Raw genomic sequence first — 22,934 nt, forward strand, 5'->3', positions numbered from 1 at the left:
AAAAAGCTTTTATCAATTACGCCAAATAGCGAAAGTGAAACCGCTTCTATCAAGACATGATCTTGAGAAATTAATCCACGCTTTTATCTCGACTCGTCTTGACTACTGCAATGCCCTGTATGTTGGCATTAGCCAGGCCTCCCTCGCCCGCCTGCAGCTCGTGCAGAACTCTGCTGCTCGTCTGCTAACACAGACCCGCAGACGTGAGCACATCACCCCTATTTTAGCGTCCCTTCACTGGCTCCCTGTGCGTTACCAAATACATTTTAAACTCCTTTTATTTGTTTTTAAATGTCTAAACAACCTCGCGCCAACCTATCTCTCCGACCTCCTTCAGCCTTACTGCCCCACCCGATCCTTAAGATCAGCCGATCAGCTGCTGTTGACGGTCCCTGACACAAGGCTGAAGCTTAGAGGTGACAGAGCTTTCGCCGTTGCTGCTCCCAAGCTCTGGAACGACCTATCCTTGAGTGTTAGACAAGCCTCCTCTCTTCCTGTTTTTAAATCTCTCTTAAAAACATACTTTTATTCCATGGCTTTTAACACTGAGTGATATCCATCCTGCAATGGCGCCCCATAATACACCTGCTGTGATCCTGTTGTTTTATGTAATTCTATTTTAATTATTTATTTTTTTATCGTGTTCTGTTTGTGTTGTGTTGTGTTTGCTCGGTACTCGTTTTATCTTTTAACCTGTTCATTGTACAGCACTTTGGCTACCCCTGTGGTAAATTTTAAATGTGCTCTATAAATAAAGTTGATTTGATTTGATCGATCGTCTACTGACATTGCTGCGTTGTTTCAGTAAAAGTTCTTTAACTTTTCGCTCTGTCGTTATCAAATATGTCGGCTGTTCTGTTTTGGATTTCCCAGCGTCGCTGTCATCAGCGTCACGGGTTGATTTCGATGTGAATGGTTGAAGTAGCACGTCATTCAAGATAACGGACAAGTGGTTTATCCAATCACATACAATGATTTTTTTTACAAGGCCCCGCCTTCTGAAATACATCTCCTATTGAGAAGTCCCAGATTCTTGTGTGGAGCTCAGTGAACTAAAAGGATCTGGCGAGAGTCAGATTACCCAAATTAGCCTGTGGCTGCAATGATAGTCACATTACATCAATGCAACGTTGCTGACACCTAGTGACCAGTGTACAGTACTACATACCACAAAAAAACAACACCATAGATTTTTGCGGCAAAATCTAATAAATCCAATTCGACTATAAAAATACTTAGTCAAAGATAGCCCTAATAATTGCAATCCATATTTTGTCAACCAATCCTATGCAGTTGTTTTTTTTGTGTATTCATATACGATAAATAATTTATAATTGACTCGTTTGTAGATTTGTCTTTTCATTCTACATTTCCAAAAATGTTTATATTATTGAAATAGTAAAAAAAACAAAATATTTTGTTTATATTATTATATTGATTGAATGTATATGAATTATGTATGTATGTATGTATGTATATTATTGCAGTTGGGCACCACGGTGGAACAGGGGTTAGTGCGTGTGCCTCACAATACGAAGGTCGTATGGCCCGTGATTGCGTGGGTTCCCTCCGGCTTCCTCCGGCTTCCTCCCACCTCCAAAAACATGCACCTGGAGATAGTTTGATTGGCAACACTAAAATTGGCCCTAGTGTGTGAATGTGAGTGTGAATGTTGTCTATCTGTGTTGGCCCCGCGATGAGGTGGCGACTTGTCCAGGGTGTACCCCGCCTTCCGCCCGAATGCAGCTGAGATAGGCTCCAGCACCCCTCGCGACCCCGAAAGGGACAAGCGGTAGAAAATGGATGGATTATTACAGTTACCTTCTTCTCGTGTTCTACAGAGTAAGGTTAATGATATATTTTTCCGCTTTCATAGTCCCAAGGAGATACTGCTGAATGTTAAAATGGGTATACCAGGCGAGCGGTTCTACTACTCTACAGAGGAGCTGATTTGGGACGTGTCACGGGACTCGTCGCCTCGCGGCCTACGCACTTGTGTGGCCGCACGCTACAACTTATCACCTGATTCTCTGCTGCTGGCTAAACACCATCCAGACAAACATGTCTGGGAGGAAATCATCTCCAGCTGGGTGAGACTAAAAGAATGCTAGTTTTATAGTACCAGAAGTGTTGATGGTTTCATCAAAGTCTTGTTTTTTTGTTTTCAGAGCCAGCAACTGTCCAAGAAGAAGAAGAAGAAAAAAACTGAATCACTTTTAGGAACACCGTTTCATCTTAAAGATGGTGACGTAATTGGTGTTAAGGTAATAGAAATTTAAAAGTAAATGTTGATTGGGGCATACCTGTTTGAAATAAAACAATTTAGTTTTTGTTTGTTATGTCGATTTACAGAACCTTTTGATTGACAACAAGGACTTCTACACGCAGGAGGACGAACAAGGCCAGCAGAGGCTCAGAGAGCAAACAGAACAACGAAGGAAAGGGTGCGACACGTTGACTTTAGCTTTTTTCACACAGCCTTATGTTGCAGTTTTACTTGTTTTTTCGTGTCAATTCTGCCAACCCTTGTCACTAAGCGATACAAACAAAATTATCTGGAAGCGAAATGAGGCGGGGATTTTTGGGCCTTCACGGTAGCATCAAAGCCGTAACATATGCCTGTGTGAAAGGGGTATTACATTCAACACCTTACACCCATTTCTACCACCCTGTTATGTTGAAAGCAATTGTCGTTCACTGCCATGTATTTGCTTGATAGCTGTGGTAATATCCCGCTGTCACTGTTCTGTGTGAAAAGCACAGAGAAGTTACTGCGAGCTCTACCTCGATTTTGAGCCGTGTGTGAAAGATGCTTGGTAATCATGACGTTTTTGTTTATTATTTTTATGTTTGAAATAGAGAGCAGGCTGAAGGAGATTCGTACTGTGCCGGATCACACAAGAAGGCCGGAGGAGACGAGAGGACCAAATCGAAAAAGCCAGAAGTGGCGCTGTCAATCAATGTTGGCGTCTTCAGGTAGCACGACACTGCCTCTGGAGCTTGGACATGTCTCTACTACCTGTAACCTACACGCACACACAGTCAGGTGCCATGTTGCATTTGGGACAATCCTTTGGGCATCCGGTGGCCATTGTCCCCTCCCCCAAATACAACACTTTATAATCTGTACTTATCCCTAAATCTTTACTGTTATTAATATTATGGTTATCATATCACTTGTTTTCTCTTTTTTTTAATGTCATGCTGACCCTCAGGAAAAAAGAACTTGTTAGGCTGAATGCAGTACCTTATTTCATGTTTTTACGAGCCTACAGGGATGATAACCATAAAGATCAGGGTGACTTTTGTTAACCAGCCAATGTGGAATTACAACTTTAGTTCTATCATTATAATCTTCCTGCTAGTAATGGATGATGACGTAATTAAGCACCATTGAATATTTAAGGGGGGATAATGGCCTTTACATTGATTTGTATCCTCCGTACCTCACTCTTTGCCTCTCAGTCTACCTCTGCTTTCCCCCTTTTTATTACACAAAACAACACATTGAGAAGCAGCAAAAACAAAAATCTGATTCACTTGGGTTAATTAATCGAATTGGGCAATTTGAGAACAAAAATCATTTTTATAACCTTAATGACAGCTAATACACAGATATGTGCGAAGAGACCTTGTATTTAATCTTGGGAATTTAAATATTCTTGCATGCACTTGGTGTGAACTTCTAGTAATATTAAATACAAGTGAGGTTTGTTTTGAAGCTTCATTTGAATAATCCGGCATCAATTAGGCTGGCAATTATTTGTTTTTGTTTTGATTTTTTGTTCTTCTGTCTCCCCATACATTTAAAAGTATGGTATTTGATTGTGTATGTTTATTCATTTAACAGTTTACTGTCAAAAAATACATTTGTGTCAAATTTAACCCCCCAAAACAAATATTTTAACAACAATAAATATGTTCTTTATTGTCACTCCTGTCAAGCTTTTTGCTAAAAGTGTGGATATTTAGTTTAGTTTCATGCTTGCAATTGTTTAGTCATAGATTTAACGCTGATTTGCGTTAGCACTGGCGCACAGCGCCTTGTTGGAACAATAACCAACCATCTCAAATTAATCAATATGTGAATGGTACCCAATGCGGTCTATTTAAGAAAATAGTCAGCAATTTAATTTTGTAAATGTTTTGTCTACTTTATACGGGGAAATCCCTGTTATAATCATTACCTTGTCAATTACCGTAACCATCTGTACTTGTAAATTATTCCTTACTACCCATCGAGGCATTTTAGTATTTTCTGGTTTATTTCTGACCAATCGGAGGCGACGAGGGTTCCACCAATCAGCTTCCTTGCTGCTGCTTGAGCGCCCGCCTCCTTGCTGGAGTATTTATTTAAGCCAAACCGCACTCGTGGAATTACTAGAGCGAGGCAAAAGGTTGTTTTACGGTCTGGAAAACATTTAAAAGTGCAAACATGGTGGATGCGTTCTGTGCTAAGTGGAAACTGGTCGACAGCAAGGACTTTGATGAGTACATGAAGGCGGTCGGTAAGTTTTATTTAATTTTTTTAAATTTAGAAGTATCGCTGAGTATGCATGTATTACTGTGCAATTCATTTATACGTTGATAGCGCATAAGAGGTTACTATGCTCAGGATATAATTTTCAAATATATATTTTTTTAAATCACAGTCCTGAAAAAGCGATTTTTTTTTGACACATTGGTGCCATTTTTAAATAATTGTAGGTATTAATTTTGCTACGAGACAAGTGGGCAACGTGACCAAACCCACTGTGGTGATCAGCAAGGATGGAGACAAAGTGGTGGTGAAGACGTTCAGCACCTTCCGGAACACTGAGCTCTCCTCTAAACTTGGAGAGGAGTTTGACGAGATCACCGCTGATGACCGAAAAGTCAAAGTAAGCCTTCCTTTTTTTTAAATTATTAATATGCATAATACATCAAAACATTTTTTTATTTTTTTAACAGTCTATTTTCACTATGGAGGGTGATAAATTTGTGCACGTGCAGAAGTGGGACGGAAAAGAGAGCAAATTTGAGCGTGAGATAAAGGATGGAAAGATGGTGATGGTGAGTTTATACAATATTATTGAATTGCATCTAACTTATGTCTATAAATGTGCACAATAAAACACCTGCCAGTTTTATATGCATGTCATCTATAGCGTCTTCTACTGTGTCTCCCCAGACTTTGACCTGCCAGGGCGTCCAGGCTGTTCGCAAGTATGAAAAGGCATAATTTTAGTATCATTTGGGAGGATTTTTTTAATTTTGTTTTTATGTTGTGCAATCTGCACTGATAAGATGAAAATTGTAGAAAAGAAGCCTCAAATAAATAATTACCGTATGTGTATGTGGAGTTTGTACACGTAACAGGAACAGGGTGGTCCCTGTAACCTCTTTCCCGGCGCTGACATGACATGACATGTCATGGGCTGATGTCACCGCCAGCTTGCAGGAGGGATAATCAGATTTAGGCTGGCAGTGTCATTGCAACATTCGATCGGCGTGGGCCAACCCTCGCAGTGCATGGCGTGACACGTAATGGTCGCGGCTGCCAATATTCGCCTCTGCTTAGTCATGCAGTGTTTTTGTGTTTGCAACCCAAAATCAGTCTGTGTGTGCGCAATCAACATGTGCCAACTCGAGTGGAAGTAGGCGTAAATGTGTCCTGTGTTTAGTTTAGTGTTGCTGCTGGCGCTAATCTTCCCAAAGGAGCGGGGAAGTTTCCTCTGTTGGAATCTGTGTCAGCAGCACAGCTAAGTGACCTCAAGTAACCCCTCTGACCTCTAGGACAATCACTTAGATTAGGGGGGTCAAACTCGTTTTCATTGAGGCCACATCGCAGTTATGGGCCGCTTTTAACAATGAGTAATATATGAATATACATGTGTGTGTGTGTGTATATATATGTATGTATATATATATATATTAAAAAAAAAAAAAAAAAAAAAAAAAAAAATATATATATATATAATACATTAACAATCTTTTTTTTTTTTTTTGCATAAGCTGCAAAAAATATAAAAATTTTACTTTAAAAAACGGCCGCTCAGTCACCAGAATTTTGCAGTAAAAGCAGTTTTTTACAGCATTATAGAAAAATGGAATACATAGAATGCAATGGAGAAACAATACCACTGTTTTTAGCGGTACAATTTAAGCAACAGCTGGCAGTTTTTTTTGTTTTTTTACCGTAAAATCTTGTTTCAATGTTTTTTTGTTGTTTGTTTTTTAATGTTTTAGTGTCTTACTGTATATGGGGAAAAAACGGTACCAAATTAGATTTTACGGTAAAAAACTCAGTCGGGGGAATTTAATGGTAAAAGCTATTGGCAATTTTACAGTCTACAATTTGATTGATAATTTGTTTTGATATAAGTCGAGCAGATGTTTAAGTGCAGTATTTATCTTTATTTTAAGAAAAAATATTTAAATTTTACTTTAACAAACGGCCGCTCAGTCCCCAGAATTTTACAGTAAACGCAGTGGGTTTTGGAATAAATAGAATGGAATGGAGAAACAATACCACTGTTTTTAGCGGTAAAATTTAAGCAATTTTTATTTTATTTTTTTACCGTAAAATCTTGTTTTAATGTTTTTTTTGTTTGTTTTTTAATGTTTCATTGTCTTACTGTATATGGGGAAAAAAACGGTACCAAAGTAGATTTTACGGTAAAAAAAACCCAGTCGGCGGAATTTAACGGTAAAATCTATTGGCAATTTTACAGTCTACAATTTGATTGATGATTTGCTTTTAAATCATAAGTCGAGCAGATATTTAAGTGCAGTATTTATCTTTATTTTAACAAGAAATATTTTTGGAATACCGGTACATGATTTGATTTTGATATTATTGAATTTTAAAATATATGCAATTGCAACACTAAATTGGCCCTAGTGTGTGAATATGAGTGTGAATGTTGTCTGTCTATCTGTGTTGGCTCTGTGATGAGGTGGCGACTTGTCCAGGATGTACCCCGCCTTCCGCCCGACTGCAGCTAAGAGGCTCCAGCACCCCCCCCGCGAACCCAAAAGGGACAAGCGGTAGAAAAATGGATGGATGCAATTGCATGGAGTACATCATTTTCAGTGTCAAAAGGGAAAAAACAAATATATTTAGTAAGAAATGATTAAGCGTTTTATTAACGCATATTATTTCCAGGCTTTTGCGGTCCACATAAAATTTGGCCCCCGGGCCTTGAGTTTGACACGTGATAAAGATCGTCTTCAGTGGAATGTTCTGTCTACTCACTCTTTGAGTGTTTGCAGTAGGTTTTCAGAAACCGCAAAGCACTGCTGTCAAATAAAAAATCTTTGCTGTTTTTAAATACCTATTGCAAAACTAATCAGAGCGCTCAGGATCTTTGACGAGAGCAGATGCAGCAGATTCCTAAAAAAAAGCAGCACTTCTGTTATAGTGCTGTTGTTGCAATAGGTCTTAAACGGGGGGGTGTATGTAATAAAGCAAGGTCTCTGAGTAGCATCTTTAGGAGGCACTTAAAAAGAGCTACACTAGCTGCTGTAATTTAATGTACAGTTTTTCTGCTATATAGAGGATCTTTGACTAGGTGTGTTGCATTATATCTTAAAGAGGCTGTTTGCAACATTCACACTAATGCTGAGAGGGCGCCAACTTTCCAATGTATTTTAAACACTATTCGGTAACAGTAGAAGGGAAAGTCAAACACAAATAGACGGAATAGAAATTGAAAGAGGGAATGAAACCACATTTCTAGGTATAATGATTGATGATAAAATGAACTGGAAATCTCACATAAAAAATATACAACAAAGTGGCAAGAAAACATGTCAATAATGAATAAAGCAAAACATTGTGTAGACCAAAAATACTCCATATTCTCTACTGCTCACTAGTGTTACCATATCTGAGTTATTGTGCAGAAATATGAGGGAATGACTACAAAAGTACACTTCATTCATTAACCGTGTTACAAAAAAGATCGGTTAGAATAATACATCATGTTGGATATAGAGAACATAGAAACCCTTCATTCATTGAATCGGAAATACTGAAATTCCACGACATAGTGAATTTGCAAACAGCTAAAATGATGCACAAAGCAAACTATAACCTGCTCAACTAAAGAAGAGAAATATAATCTTGCAGACAAATGTAATTAAACATTTGTACGCACATACAACACTTAAGACCTTCAGTATATCAGTATGTGGAATTCAATGATGGAATGGATTTACCAAATAAACAATGTACTAATATACCGTATTTTTCGGACTATAATTCAGTTTTTTTCATAGTTTGGCCGGGGGTGCGACTTATACTCAGGAGCGACTTATGTGTGAAATGATTAACGCATTACCGTAAAATATCAAATATTATTATTTAGCTCATTCACGTAAGAGACTAGACGTATAAGATTTCATGGGATTTAGCGATTGGGAGTGACAGATTGTTTGGTAAACGTATAGCATGTTCTATATGTTATAGTTATTTGAATGACTCTTACCATAATATGTTACGTTAACATACCAGTTGGTTATTTATGCCTCATATAACGTACACTTATTCAGCCTGTTGTTCACTATTCTTTATTTATTAGGGCCCGCCATGGCCCATTGCAAAAGGACTCCCACAGGGAGTCCTTATGCAATGGGACATAAGGACCTATTGAATTTCTAAGGTTTTATTATTATTATTATTATTATTATTATACCGGCCGCCTCTTCGAGCACTAATTTGACCCCCTTAACATGCTTCAAAACTCACCATATTTGACCCACCCATCAGGACCTGCGAAAATTGTCTTTTAATAAAAAAACCAAACCGCAAAAATCAAATTTGCGCTCTAGCGCCCCCTAGGAAAAAAAATAACTAGACTGCCTGTAACTCCCACTAGGAAGGTCGGAAAGACATGAAACAAAATCCTCTATGTAGGTCTGACTCACACCTAACTTTCATAATGGTACATTCTCGGGCTAAAATCTACAGGAAGTTGGCAATTCCCCCTTCAAGACAAAAAAGTACTAAAAACAGTCACTTTTGCCTCTTTGAGCTGTAATTTGACCCCCTTAACATGCTTCAAAACTCACCAAACTGAACACACACATCAGGACTGGCTAAAACTGTGCTCTAATGAAAAAACCTAACCCCAAATTTAAAAATTGTGCTCTACAGCAATTGTTTTATTAAACGCACAAAAAACTGCTCCTCGGAAGAAAAAAATTACTAAACTGCCTGTAACTCCCACTGGGAAGGTCGGAGAGACATGAAACAAAAACCTCTCCGTAGGTCTCACTTAGACCTACATTTCATAAATTGACAACTCCCAGCAAAAATATACAGGAAGTTTGCTATTCCCCCTTCAACACAACATTTTTGTAAAAACCCGTCACCTTTCTTCAAACATTATCTCCTCTGAGCGCGTTTGTTGTTTCGGCTTCAAACTAACACAGGAGAGAGATTGAACCCTTCTGATTAAAAGTTGGTGAAAGAGTTGTGATACCTGCTCCGGTTTTGATTTTATGACCCTTCAAAGACCCGCTGCACTGATGCTCCTGCGGTGCTGTTTTTTTAAGATGGCTGCTCAAAAGCAGGAAGCACCAACGTGCCCACACAATGCAGACAAGGTAGGTACACTAGACAAAAGTCTTGGGACACTTCAGACTACAAGTAGACAAAAGTATTGGGACACTTAGGACTAGCACCTGCCAAATACGCGGGCCCGAACAACGCTGTTTGCAGCTTTAATTTTAAATTGCCTTTCAATTGTCTATTCTTGGTGTTGGGTTTTATCAAATACATTTCCCCCAAAAATGCGACTTATATATGTTTTTTTCCTTCTTTATTATGCATTTTCGGCCGGTGCGACTTATAGTCCGAAAAATACGGTAAACCACTTCAAGAAACTCTTCAAACTTAAAGTGTTTACAAAGTTCAAAGAAGAATCATGATGAACATTCGGAATGTACTTCATCCATCCATTCATTTTCTATATAATGTTATTTATCTCACCATATGAAATATAACTACTATAAGTAATTATTTATTTATTTTTAATGTTAGTTATGGAGTAAGAGCAGTGATTCTCGAATTGTGGTCCGCCAAAGATTTGATTCATTAAGTGCAGTGTTTTATTTTCCTATATATAAACATAGTGTTACTGTTTAAACTGTGTGTAATGTTTCAGTGGCCCAAAATATTAAATATAGTTGTTAAATAAAATCTATGCCTTGTTTTTAATTAATACTTAAGCCTACTACGCTACTGTATTTCAATGTTGGTATTTGGAGGTACTTGGTGAAAAAAGTTTTAGAAGCACTGCCAAGGAATTTTTGCCTGTTTTTGTTGTAGGTCCTTTAAAAACAGCAGAGTTAAAGGATAAATACACAATTTTAACAAGAAGAAAAACTTGCACGGCTCATTTTTTAATGTCAAATACAAGCACAATGTCAAATGTTACCAACAGTAGTGTTCTATTTACAATCACTTTGTTTTCTACACTTTGTCATTTGACATGTTTAGAGCATAAATAAACACACATGCAGATTTCAAACAATATAAACATATTTAATGAAACACCTTCATTTTCTGTCATACAGTAAGTGCAAAGTGTGCACTAGTATTCCTCTGGAAAAAAAAACCATACAAGCCTGAGCCTGCTTGAGTGCTTCGTTTACACAAAATGTGTCCTGCTTGGTTTTTTTTTTTCTTCCAAAAAGAGATAAGTGGATTTACAGTATGTGTGTGTCAATTTAGGATTAACATTAACTGTCATCCATTCAGTAGCATTTGGAACTACAATAGAAAAGCTTCATAAACAACAGCTGGTGCGGTCTGGCTTGGAACAAACAATGCACCGCCGCCACAAAAACACAGCTGGAGTGCCATCACAATGATGTGCGGTGACAGTAAAATGTATTCAACACGTCTTTGTCAGTATTCAGGCCTCATTTCTGATGCTTGCCTAAAAGAAGGCAAATCTGAATGAAGTTCAGAATTGTGCGGCGCTCAAGTATTGACATCTTTTTTTTTAGATGTTATTGTAATATACATCAGTAGTGCATAGTTGGTCTATTTAGGAAGGAACTTAACTAAAAATAGTTCATTTTTAGTTAGTCGCCAGCATTAACATTGGCGTCTAGATTTTATTAAGACATTAAATGCCAATGTTTCTAGGTAGTTTTTTTCCCATCATATTTGGGAGCTCTCAAATACTACATAGTACATGTACAGTCATTCCTTATGACGGTAAAGTAACAAAACTGACAGCACGTGTGTGTGTGTGTGACTGTAACTGTTGTTTAAATATGTGTTTTTGGGTGAAAAAAAATAAAAAAAATTCAGATAAATATGGGAAAAAACAACAAATACTGTATTTTGTCCAATAGGGGCCGGGCAACGTAAACTTCAGCTTTACAGATGCCATGCCTGCTCTGAGGCATTCAACAGTTTTGTGGAAAAACAGTATATTTGATGTTCGATGTGAAAATATGAGTACAGAATGAATAAATCAATTTAAATTCAAATAAATACAATTAAGTGAAGATCAAATACAATTATAGTCATTAAAAATAAAGTAATTTAAAACAAAACTGTAAAAAAAGGAATGACATTGGTTGTACATATTTGGTACGAGAGCTCAACCAAACCTGAAATCAAAAACACATTCCAAATGGCCTTTTCATCGTCCACTTTTTAAATCTGCAGAGGCGAAAAGGCGTAAAAGGGAAACTGGGCCTCGTCCTCGTCCACGAAGAAACACTGAAAGTAGGGCAGCTCGTCTGTGGGTGGAGTCGTGAGACCGTTCAGTTGAAAAAGTGCCTGAAGTCGATGCATCAGTCACCACATACTTACCCTCCATCGGAAATTCCTCCGAGTCGACTGGTGAAATGAGAATGAATGAGTTGAACGAGCACAAAGCACCACAAGACTATCTTCTACCAACAAACTTTACCTTTTGCCTGCTCCTCTTTTGCAGATTTATCTACAACACAAGTGTCACGAGTCAATCAATACTAATGATAAATGACTTGTTCCCCCCAAAAATGTTTATTTCACATACTTTTTTTCACCGGCTCCTGTATCTCTTTAAGAACTCTGCCTTCTGTTAGTGATAATAAAAACAGAATTAATAATAACCAACAGAAGTAAAAGCACACTTTGCAGTTAAAGCTAATTTTAAGCTTGTCACCTTTCGATTTCTCGTCTTTGGTTGCCTTCTGCGCCACTGTTTTGTCAAAAAAGAACAAACATTCTTCAACTTTTTCAAAGTTTGCTCTTTTATTCCAGTTTTCATGCTTTTTAAAAGATAGGAGTTTTTAAAATGTGTAGTGGGCCGATAAAAAATTAGATGTGGGCCGCAAATAGCCCCTGGGCTGGACATTGGACACCCCTGCTTTAAATTATAACAATTTAGGCGGAAGTCACATCATTTATTTTGTGCGTTGTTTACCTTTTTTTGCTGCAGCTGTTCTGGCCTCCTTTGCAAGATCAGCCTCTGCTAAAAACAATATGAAGTAGAAAAAAAATATTAAAATGCACAAAATTATGTAGGTACCCGTATACTGCAAAACAATTAAATGGAATACAATTTAATTAAATTAACTAAATCTTCCAACTCCCTTACTCCTTTTTGAAATTGTAAAAAAAAAAAAAAAAAATTAAATACAATGATTATAATTAAAGAACGTTTCAAAAAAAAAAAAGGAACGAAAAATATTTTTAATTAACAGTAACTTCTATACCTCCACACTTTTTATTGCAAAAAAAATACATGTATTTTATATATATAAATTATATATAAATCAGCTTTTGCATATTGTTTTCTTCACCTTTCTTTTCTGCCGTGACTTCTTTTGCATGCTTAGCCTCTGTTGGACAAATATGAAATTGTTAGAATAGAAAATAAACTGATTACAATTCAAAAATAGAGTACACATTCAAAATGAAAGGTAATATTACATCCCCCCTCCTTTTTAAATAATGTCTCCAAAGTCACAAACAATGTGTTTATTGCCTTCTTACCTTTCTTTGCTACTTTTGCCTCCTTTGCAAGCTCAGTATCTAGGAGACCAATAGGAAATCATTTAAAATGCAAAAAGAGAACCTTTGGATACTGAAAATAAATGTCCTCTACCTTTTTTCACCGCTGCAGGCTTGATATTTTCTTTTGAGGGTTTTTGCACTGTGGTATGAAAAATAATAACTTTTTTAAAATATGTTTTTGAACAACATATTTATTAGTATGATAATATTTTTAAGACAGTCAGATCATTTATATTTTTTCAATTGTATTATGTGTATAATAATATTACATTATTAATATAACAAATTGAGGCTACTTTTAGTTTTTAGGAGAGGTGTGGCCTTTCCCCTCTTTGTGTCAGCTTCGGCTTCAGAGGACACTTAAATGAAATAAAAATAAAAAATAAAATACTTTTCAGCATATGAGTTTAAAATACGACTTTTATCATTGTTTACCTTTCTTTTCATCGGCTGCTTTGGCCTTTTCCTTTGCAGCGTCTGGTTCTGAAGACAAAACGATCATTGTACAAATAAAATATAGGAATTTAAGTATTGGGGGGGGGGTTGTGTGCATGTAGCGTGCTTAGTCTGGAGGCTAAATACACACAGTGTGTTATGTAACTGTTGTTTAGTGTTGATATTCTTTGCTTAGTTTGATAAATGTTGGAGCAGTTTGCTTCATCAGGAGGGTGAAGTCGCTCAATTTAAAGTGTTGGATTTAACTGTGTTGGTGAGGGCGTAGAAAAAGGGGCATTTTTCTACCAGTAGACAGCGTTTAAGATTGAGTGTTTCACTGTTAAATTAATAATATATTTATATTGAATATGGATTTTAAATATGTATCTAAATAGGTGGTTAATTGGTTAGGTATTTATGTATTTGCATATTGGGTTTTCTGTTGCATTTATCTATTGTGTTTCTGGTGTTAAATGTATTTTATATGTATCTTGGTGCATTTATGTTGAGACAATTTATTTAAAATCTGTTTTAACTTAAAGGGAAAAGATGTGTCCATTTTCTTGCACTTGTTTAATGGTTAAGAGTTTGATAGCCTAATTAATAGTTGTAAATTATGGGATTGATAATTGATTGATTTTTTACAGCATGTTAATCTTGTGGTGTTTTGTCCTTAAAGGTTTTTCACCTACTAAAGAAGCTAAAGGCTACTAAAGGCTACTAAAGGCTACTAAAGACAGCTAATGACAGCTAAAGAAACTAAAGTCTATTAACACTGCTAAAGACTGCTAAAAAGACTAAAGAAGAAAAAAGAAGCTGTTTCTTGGTTGGAAAAACTGTTGCAAACTAAAGGAAAATAAAAGGAAAAAGTAACTACGGTCTGGTCTTTTGAGTGAAATCCAGAAGCCACATTCAGCATTGGTACATCCCTTCAAGTGTGGGATAAGCACAGCGAAAAGAGCAAAACACTTGACAGTTGTTGTATGCACACTGTGTCGAGCGGAAATGGCCTATCATAGCAGCACAACGGCTATGAAGGAACATTTGAAAAGAAAACACCCGACAGCGTTCTTGCCATCACCATCAACTAGTCAATCGTCCGCGTGAGTATACGTTGTCATCATTACACAAAATCATGAATGTGTCATTTGTATCTGCGTTGTAAATTCATAAACTAAAACACTGTTTCGCTCTGAGAGGCGCGTTTGGCGTGCCTGTTCAGTGTTTACAAAGACGCACTCCTCTTTAACGCTAACGTTAATTAGTTGTGCAAATACCTTTTACAACATTAACAGTTACATATACTATGTACAAACCAACAATTAACTTTCACTTTAATCATACTATCATTGTTGTGTTATTAAGCAAAATAAGCAATACTTTTACTTTTGTTGAAATGTTTACACTGTTACAGAATATTTCGTTTTGCACTTTTTTGTATTGGATGTTTATCTTTATTTTTGCACATTTTAAAGCAAAATAAGCAATACTTTTACTTTAGAAATGCTTATACTATTGCAGAATATTAAGATTTGCACTGGATGTTTACTTTTATATTTGCACATTAAAAAGCAAATAAGCTACTTTTAATTTTGTTAAATGTTAAAAGTTTTAAATGTTTACATTGTTACAGAATATTTTGTCATGTTGTTGTCAATGTTGACTGAGTGGCCATACTTTTTTTTTTTGTATATAAAAGTCATGCCTTTTGAAAAAACTGGCCAACATTTATGTTTTCATCTTCATTTTAAATAAAAAAAATAATCGGTAAAAGGAAAAATAATCTACAGATTAATCGAAAATAATAATCTATAGATTAACCGATTAATCGAAAAAATAATCTATAGATTAATCGACAGAAAAATAATCGTTAGCTGCAGCCTTAATAAAGTCACAATATATAATTATTTTAGCATAAAAATAAATGGATGGTATCCACAGAGTAGGTGTTGGACCAGCCAGGACACCCCACATTAGTGCGTTACATTACTGTTCAGTGCAGAAGTTATAATTTATAGAACTTTAATACAAATTATAAAAATAAATCATACTTTACAAAGGTGGGGGACCTTCAGAATTGTTGTTCCTTACACTGCTTTAATGTCTGTTCTTTACATCATTAATCAATGACATCATCATAATACATCCATCCATCTATCTATTTTCTACCGCTTGTCCCTCTTTAGGTCGCGGGGGTGACTGGACACCAAATGATATTTAAACTGATAATGTATCCTTTAGTGGAAGCCCTCCTCTTCCTGACAACCTCCTTTTTATAAAAAAAATCATAAAATAACTCAATGATATCATCCTAATAGAAGATATACGCACCTTTCTTCAGTGGCACCACTTTCACTTTCTCTTTGGTCAGAGAAGCATTTTTATGTGTGGCCACTCCATCTGTAAGAAAAAAAAAGAAGAAAATCATGTTTTTGATAAATGTATTCATTTTACCAGCTGCAGCTTGTTTTGGCTTAGGTGGGGCAGGTTCTAAGTAGAGAAGTTCTAGCGGCGTAATATTACAGTGAAAACACGCTTATGTTGACAACCAGTCATGTCGACCGACTTCTCAAGCCTTGGTCCACCATGGTCTTAAATGGATCTGTTTCTCTAGACCGGGGGTCAGCAACCCGGGGCTCTAGAGCCACATGCGGCTCTCGAGGGCGCCCTGGTGGCTCCATGGAGCTTTTTCAAAAATGTATGGAAATGGTAAAAAAATGTGTGAAAAAAAACTTTTTTGTTGTAACATGGTTTCTGTAGGAGGACAAACACTACACAAACCTTCCTAATTGTTAGGAAGCAGACAGTTTAATATGTTTGGGTTTATGCTTCCCTGATGAGTTTTTGGAGAGCGCCGTTTTGTCCTACTAATTTCAGCCGCCCTTAAACTCTCCGTTGTGTGCACTATGACTCAACAGTTTGTTTACATGTACAACTTTCTCCGACGCTGCCACAGAAAGACGTGTTTTATGCCACTCCTTTTTTTGTCCACCAAACATTTTATTCTGTGCGTGAATGCACAAAGGTGAGCTTTGTTGATAGTATTGACTTGTTATGGAGTGCTAATCAGGCATAGTTGGTCAGTGCATGACTGCAAGTTAATCAATGCTAACATGCTATTTAGGCTAGCTGTATGTACATATTGCATCATTATGCCTCGTTTGTAGGTATATTTGAGCTCATTTAATTTCCTTTACTTATGTTAATTTATATGTGCATGTCTCATGACACATTATTTGTACGTAATAATGGCTGCATTTCTGTTAGTTGTTAGTGAGCCATGTTGTTCCAGACCACAGCAAACGTTACCCAGCTTGCAAAGATTGTAATAAATCCATTAGAAGAAGACAGCCTGCCGTTTCCTTTAACTTGGACACACACATCTATACCTTTGGCCATTCTAAGACAGTCATTTCCAGGAGTTATCTCACCCTCTGAGAAGTTTTTACTAATGTTTTCCAATGTTGTAAAAATGTGTAGAATAAATATTACATTTCAACATTTCTGTCAACAAAGATTTGCATCAGCCTGCGACACATAGTCATTTTGATAGTAGGCTAATATAGCTAATTAGCCACTTACATCATTATAACACTTATATAAGGCTTTTAATTTTTTGCAGCTCCAGACCGATTACTTTTTTGTATCTGTGGTCCAATATGGCTCTTTCAACATTTTGGGTTGCCGACCCCTGCTCTAGACAAATGTTATAGTAATTTTTAATTTCATCACAAAGCAGTGTTTAACCACAACAGAAGTCAAATTACATAGTATTTAGTGCTAAAAAAGCTTAAAAATAAAAGCATGTTAATATTAACCTGGATTCTATAAAAACAACTGAAAAAATGTACTTAATAGCTTTTAGAGTTGTTCAGATCGATAGCCACTAGAGATGCGCGGATAGGCAATTTATTTCATCCGCAACCGCGTCAGAAAGTCGTCAACCATCCGCCATCCACCCGATGTAACGTTTGATCAGAACTGCACCCGCCCGCCATCCGCCCGTTGTTATATATCTAATATTAATAAAATAAAAAAAAAAGGGTGAAAACTACGCGAATTGCACCTTGTGCAGACAAGATTTTTCGATCGGACACGGAGGAATTAGCGATGTAAAAGACCACGTTGGGACAAAAAAACACAAGTCTAATGCCGTTGCTAGCGATACAAGTGGAAAACTTTCAACGTTTTTCGTCGCCCAAACAGATTCTTTGGATGTGATAAATGCCGAAGTTTTATTTACGGAGGCAATAATTGAGCATGGACTTCCAATCGCACTGGCTGATCACATGGGACAGTTAATAATGTAATGCAACCTTTAAAAATCATTACGCGGTGATCGCGATCCCAAAAATAAACTTTTCTTGCATGATAATGTCCAGAAAAATTTGCTTTATATTACTATAGAGTCCTTTTAACGAATGAGTTTGATGGTTTATCACAAACCTTAAATGAAATTCCATGGCCACCGTCCTGCTCTCTATATCAACCAGGGTGAGCCCCACCCCTTTCGTGAGCGCACTGCGAAAGCGGACGAGGCGGGGTGTCGGTGCGGTGGGCGCGGTAGTGACCCTGGACGTGCGTCGGGCCCTTCTCGCGGATCGCCTCAGCTACGGCTCCCGGTGGGGCCCTCTCGGGGGAAGGGGCCTCGGTCCCTTCTCCGCTCCGTAAAAGTGTCCATCTCTTTTCTTTTTTTTTCTTCTGTTGTGGCATATGCAGCAGGTGCCTGCTCGTTTTTCGTATGTGGGTAACAACATTTAACTATGTACAGGTAAAAGCCAGTAAATTAGAATATTTTGAAAAACTTGATTTATTTCAGTAATTGCATTCAAAAGGTGTAACTTGTACATTATATTTATTCATTGCACACAGACTGATGCATTCAAATGTTTATTTCATTTAATTTTGATGATTTGAAGTGGCAACAAATGAAAATCCAAAATTCCGTGTGTCACAAAATTAGAATATTGTGTAAGACTAATACAAAAAAGGGATTTTTAGAAATGTTGGCCAACTGAAAAGTATGAAAATGAAAAATATGAGCATGTACAATACTCAATACTTGGTTGGAGCTCCTTTTGCCTCAATTACTGCGTTAATGCGGCGTGGCATGGAGTCGATGAGTTTCTGGCACTGCTCAGGTGTTATGAGAGCCCAGGTTGCTCTGATAGTGGCCTTCAACTCTTCTGCGTTTTTGGGTCTGGCATTCTGCATCTTCCTTTTCACAATACCCCACAGATTTTCTATGGGGCTAAGGTCAGGGGAGTTGGCGGGCCAATTTAGAACAGAAATACCATGGTCCGTAAACCAGGCACGGGTAGATTTTGCGCTGTGTGCAGGCGCCAAGTCCTGTTGGAACTTGAAATCTCCATCTCCATAGAGCAGGTCAACTTGCTGGTAGACGGCTGCGTTGACCCTGGATCTCAGGAAACAGAGTGGACCGACACCAGCAGATGACATGGCACCCCAAACCATCACTGATGGTGGAAACTTTACACTAGACTTCAGGCAACGTGGATCCTGTGCCTCTCCTGTCTTCCTCCAGACTCTGGGACCTCGATTTCCAAAGGAAATGCAAAATTTGCTTTCGTCAGAAAACATGACTTTGGACCACTCAGCAGCAGTCCAGCTGGTGTCGGTCCACTCTGTTTCCTGAGATCCAGGGTCAACGCAGCCGTCTACCAGCAAGTTTTAGAGCACTTCATGCTTCCTGCTGCTGACCTGCTCTATGGAGATGGAGATTTCAAGTTCCAACAGGACTTGGCGCCTGCACACAGCGCAAAATCTACCCGTGCCTGGTTTACGGACCATGGTATTTCTGTTCTAAATTGGCCCGCCAACTCCCCTGACCTTAGCCCCATAGAAAATCTGTGGGGTATTGTGAAAAGGAAGATGCAGAATGCCAGACCCAAAAACGCAGAAGAGTTGAAGGCCACTATCAGAGCAACCTGGGCTCTCATAACACCTGAGCAGTGCCAGAAACTCATCGACTCCATGCCACGCCGCATTAACGCAGTAATTGAGGCAAAAGGAGCTCCAACCAAGTATTGAGTATTGTACATGCTCATATTTTTCATTTTCATACTTTTCAGTTGGCCAACATTTCTAAAAATCCCTTTTTTGTATTAGCCTTAAGTAATATTCTAATTTTGTGACACACGGAATTTTGGATTTTCATTTGTTGCCACTTCAAATCATCAAAATTAAATGAAATAAACATTTGAATTCATCAGTCTGTGTGCAATGAATAAATATAATGTACAAGTTACACCTTTTGAATGCAATTACTGAAATAAATCAAGTTTTTCAAAATATTCTAATTTACTGGCTTTTACCTGTATATACATACATACATACATACATATACATTGATATATACAGTATATCATTTATAAGTATTTATTTTGCTGTTTTTGTTTACATGTTAAAGGTGTTTTAATGAATATACATGCATGTTTAACATATAGATTCCTTTCTTTAATGAAGACTAGAATATAAGTTGGTGTATTACCTGATTCTGATGACTTGCGTTGATTGTAATCAGACAGTAGTGATGATAACATCCACGTTTTCAAATGGAGGAGAAGAAAAGTTCCTCCTTTCTGTCTAATACCACATGAAAGTGGTGGGTTTTTGGCATCCTATTTGTCCAGCTTCCATATTCGTTTTTATACACTTTACAAGAAATATATTGGCGTCAAACTCCGTAGCTTGCTAGCTTGTTTACGCTGGCTTCGGAGACTCTTGTTTTGAAAGCGCAGGCGCGATGGAGCGGCACTTTTATTGTGAAGACAGGAACGTCCTCATGTGCGGTCAGTCTTGACGGTACGGTTGAAATAAAACAAGTATCTTTTTTCCTTCACACTTTTGATTGATTGATTGGAACTTTTATTATTAGATTGCACAGTACAGTACATATTCCGTACAATTGACCACTAAATGGTAACACCCCAATAAGTTTTTCCACTTGTTTAAGTCAGGTCATGTGACCACCTGGCTCTGTTTGATTGGTCCAACGTCACCAGTGACTGCATCTGATTGGTGGAACGAAGTGAAACGTCACCAGTAAGGCAGGCACTTTGAAGGTCTGTCTGACAGACCAAAACAAACAAAGCGTGCATTAACAGATCGATAAAAATTAGTAGCGAGTAGCGAGCTGAATGTAGATAAAAGTAGCGGAGTAAAAGTAGCGTTCCTTCTCTATAAATATACTTAAGTAAAAGTAAAAGTATGTTGCATTAAAACTACTCTTAGAAGTACAATTTATCCCAAAAGTTACTCAAGTAGATGTAACGGAGTAAATGTAGCGCGTTACTACCCACCTCTGCGTACGAGTCTTAGGAGTAACGTCCGTGACTTTCTTTATGGGCCTTGTGACAACTGCAGCTGCATCGATGTACAGAATGTTTACTTGAATTCAAAGACTCAAGAAAAGAGGGGGAAAAAGGCACACAGACCTTTCTTCATTGGCACTATTTTGACTCTCTCCTTCAGCAGGGAGGCGTTTCTTGCAGGACTCACTTGTTCTGCCAATACTACGACAAATTAAAAATAACGTCTATATTAATGCTTTTGTATTACATTTTTAACAAGATTAAGCACACTTGAGTTGGGAATAATCGCAGTAAACTACTTGCATCATTTTGATTATTTCAAAAAAGATTCCAATATTTGGATACAAATGCAATGTTATTGTTAGAATGTCAACAATGAAAATTGTTCACGTTTTACTTAAATGAATGTCATTTATTTGGTCAAAATTTGTCATCAGTATTATCCAGTGGCGGGCCGTGAGTTTCCCACTTAGGCCTTCAGAGATGTCCAACTCCAAAGATTACCTCTAAAAATACCATAATTTATGTCACCACATGGAGAAATACTATACAGGAACACATTTACGCACTACTTGTATTGAACCACATCAACAGTGTACAAAACGGGTTATTTTCTGGCGCATTTAAAAATCATTTAAAACGCATCAGCAATTAAAACATCTTATGTGGTACTGTCAAAATTTAAATTGTAAAAAAACACATTGTCACAGTGAGGGAAGAGTGGATCGTGAGATCGACAGGCGGATCGGTGCGGCGTCTTCAGTAATGCGGACGCTGTATCGATCCGTTGTGGTGAAGAAGGAGCTGAGCCGGAAGGCAAAGCTCTCGATTTACCAGTCGATCTACGTTCCCATCCTCACCTATGGTCATGAGCTTTGGGTCATGACCGAAAGGACAAGATCACGGGTACAAGCGGCCCAAATGAGTTTCCTCCGCCGGGTGGCGGGGCTCTCCCTTAAAAAATAGGGTGAGAAGCTCTGTCATCCGGGGGGAGCTCAAAGTAAAGCCGCTGCTCCTCCACATCGAGAGGAGCCAGATGAGGTGGTTCGGGCATCTAATCAGGATGCCACCCGAACGCCTCCCTAGGGAGGTGTTTAGGGCACGTCCGACCGGTAGGAGGCCACGGGGGAAACCCAGGACACGTTGGGAAGACTATATATCACGGCTGGCCTGGGAACGCCTCGGGATCCCCCGGGAGGAGCTGGACGGAGTGGCTGGGGAAGGGACGTCTGGGCCTCCCTGCTTAGGCTGCTGCCCCCGCAACCCGACCTCGGATAAGCGGAAGAAGATGGATGGATGGATGGACATTAAAAGTGAAAAAAATTAAATATTTGAACTCACAATTAGTAGGATGTTAGAATAATTATGTAAAAATTATCACACAACTCTTATGCTTAAGGGCTGTTGCTATAGTTATTATCAATTGTGTTGAAGTAGTACTTCTCTATCTGTGCAAAGAGACGACTTGCAAATCCAAAGATTGGAAGTCGTCTCGTATCAGTATCTGTGTCCAGGAACGGCCTGATGACTGCCAAGGCCAAACACCGCCGTGACGCAGACAAAGCACAGACAGGGCGATATCACGACTGTTAGCACATTTGCATTTTTGTATAATCATATTTTGTGTCTGGGGCTGCTGATTACCCCACCTCCTTCAGCAGCAGCTTCAGTGATGTTACCAGGGTCCTCCCAAATAAACAGAGGAAGCACATGGGCTGGACTTTAGAGCGTAGTTTGGATCTGTATCTAGAGTACGGCCCAAATAACTTCTTTCCTCAATTGAGCAAAATTTTACTCTGTCTGCATGATTAATTGCTTCTCGTCTGTTTAATAGATGTCATCAGTGTTTGAACCTGACATCTTCTTGGTCCTTCGAGCCGGATTTGAACCAGCGACCTATACGGCGACTATTCGACGCCGTATAAGCCAGTGGTACCCCTTGTCGTCGGCTTATTCGAGTGGAAATGGTGAGCATTTCATCGCCAGAACAGCTGAGCTAGCTTCCGGGATTGGCCGACGTCGTCTCACAAGATGTAGTTTTTCTTTAAATATCCTTCTTGAAAATGGCCTTGCAAATATATATCTGTCACCTAATCAACGTTTTGTTCTCCTTCTCTGCTATTCCGGTCTGGCTACGGCGCAACACTTCCTGCTAA

General features: G+C 38.1%; 3 protein-coding genes and 1 long non-coding RNA gene across 7 annotated transcripts in view; 2 read left to right on the plus strand and 2 right to left on the minus strand.

The window, feature by feature from the left end:
- The window catches only part of usp40 (ubiquitin specific peptidase 40), a 36,232-nt gene extending 31,377 nt beyond the window's left edge, over positions 1–4,855 (plus strand). For all 3 annotated transcript variants that reach the window (XM_061968136.2, XM_061968138.2, XM_061968137.2), the window contains exons 28-32: positions 1,877–2,090; positions 2,169–2,264; positions 2,353–2,444; positions 2,860–2,976; positions 4,708–4,855. In XM_061968136.2, the coding sequence (XP_061824120.2) occupies positions 1,877–2,090; positions 2,169–2,264; positions 2,353–2,444; positions 2,860–2,976; positions 4,708–4,714 (526 nt within the window). In that variant the 3' untranslated portion in view covers positions 4,715–4,855. The remainder of the gene's footprint in view (positions 1–1,876; positions 2,091–2,168; positions 2,265–2,352; positions 2,445–2,859; positions 2,977–4,707) is intronic.
- LOC133611402 (fatty acid-binding protein, brain-like) lies at positions 2,865–5,331 on the plus strand. 2 transcript variants are annotated; one of them, XM_072913622.1, is made up of 4 exons: positions 2,865–2,976; positions 4,708–4,880; positions 4,951–5,052; positions 5,171–5,331. In XM_072913622.1, exons 1-4 carry the CDS (start codon positions 2,961–2,963, stop codon positions 5,219–5,221), a joined length of 342 nt encoding a protein of 113 aa, XP_072769723.1. In that variant the 5' UTR covers positions 2,865–2,960; the 3' UTR covers positions 5,222–5,331. The 2 variants fall into 2 exon arrangements, with proteins under 2 accessions (XP_072769723.1, XP_061824123.1); XM_061968139.2 differs by having other exon boundaries at positions 2,970–4,508.
- A 5,042-nt stretch (positions 5,332–10,373) lies between these two features.
- On the minus strand, positions 10,374–13,276 carry LOC140678983 (uncharacterized). Its single transcript, XR_012050566.1, has 8 exons — positions 13,101–13,276; positions 12,989–13,027; positions 12,796–12,834; positions 12,417–12,464; positions 12,027–12,191; positions 11,919–11,948; positions 11,819–11,845; positions 10,374–11,745 (listed from the first exon to the last, which is right to left on the minus strand). It is a non-coding gene; the product is annotated as an uncharacterized lncRNA (long non-coding RNA).
- A 6-nt stretch (positions 13,277–13,282) lies between these two features.
- Positions 13,283–22,934, minus strand: part of LOC133612033 (uncharacterized) — a 64,476-nt gene continuing 54,824 nt past the window's right edge. Inside the window, exons 23-25 of the mRNA XM_072913734.1 lie at positions 15,776–15,844; positions 13,445–13,492; positions 13,283–13,368 (exon numbers count right to left, since the gene is read on the minus strand). Of these exons, the coding sequence (XP_072769835.1) occupies positions 13,283–13,368; positions 13,445–13,492; positions 15,776–15,844 (203 nt within the window). The remainder of the gene's footprint in view (positions 13,369–13,444; positions 13,493–15,775; positions 15,845–22,934) is intronic.

The sequence above is a fragment of the Nerophis lumbriciformis genome, linkage group LG08, assembly GCF_033978685.3.
Source record: "Nerophis lumbriciformis linkage group LG08, RoL_Nlum_v2.1, whole genome shotgun sequence".
Classification (NCBI taxonomy): Eukaryota; Metazoa; Chordata; class Actinopteri; order Syngnathiformes; family Syngnathidae; genus Nerophis; species Nerophis lumbriciformis.

Coding starts and splice junctions, on each gene's coding strand:
- LOC133611402 (XM_061968139.2), top strand. CDS start 4,436: ATGGTGGATGCGTTCTGTGCTAAGTGGAAACTGGTCGACAGCAAGGAC. Junction 4,881..4,950: donor CTGATGACCGAAAAGTCAAA/GTAAGCCTTCCT, acceptor TTTTTTTAACAG/TCTATTTTCACTATGGAGGG. Junction 5,053..5,170: donor AGGATGGAAAGATGGTGATG/GTGAGTTTATAC, acceptor GTGTCTCCCCAG/ACTTTGACCTGCCAGGGCGT.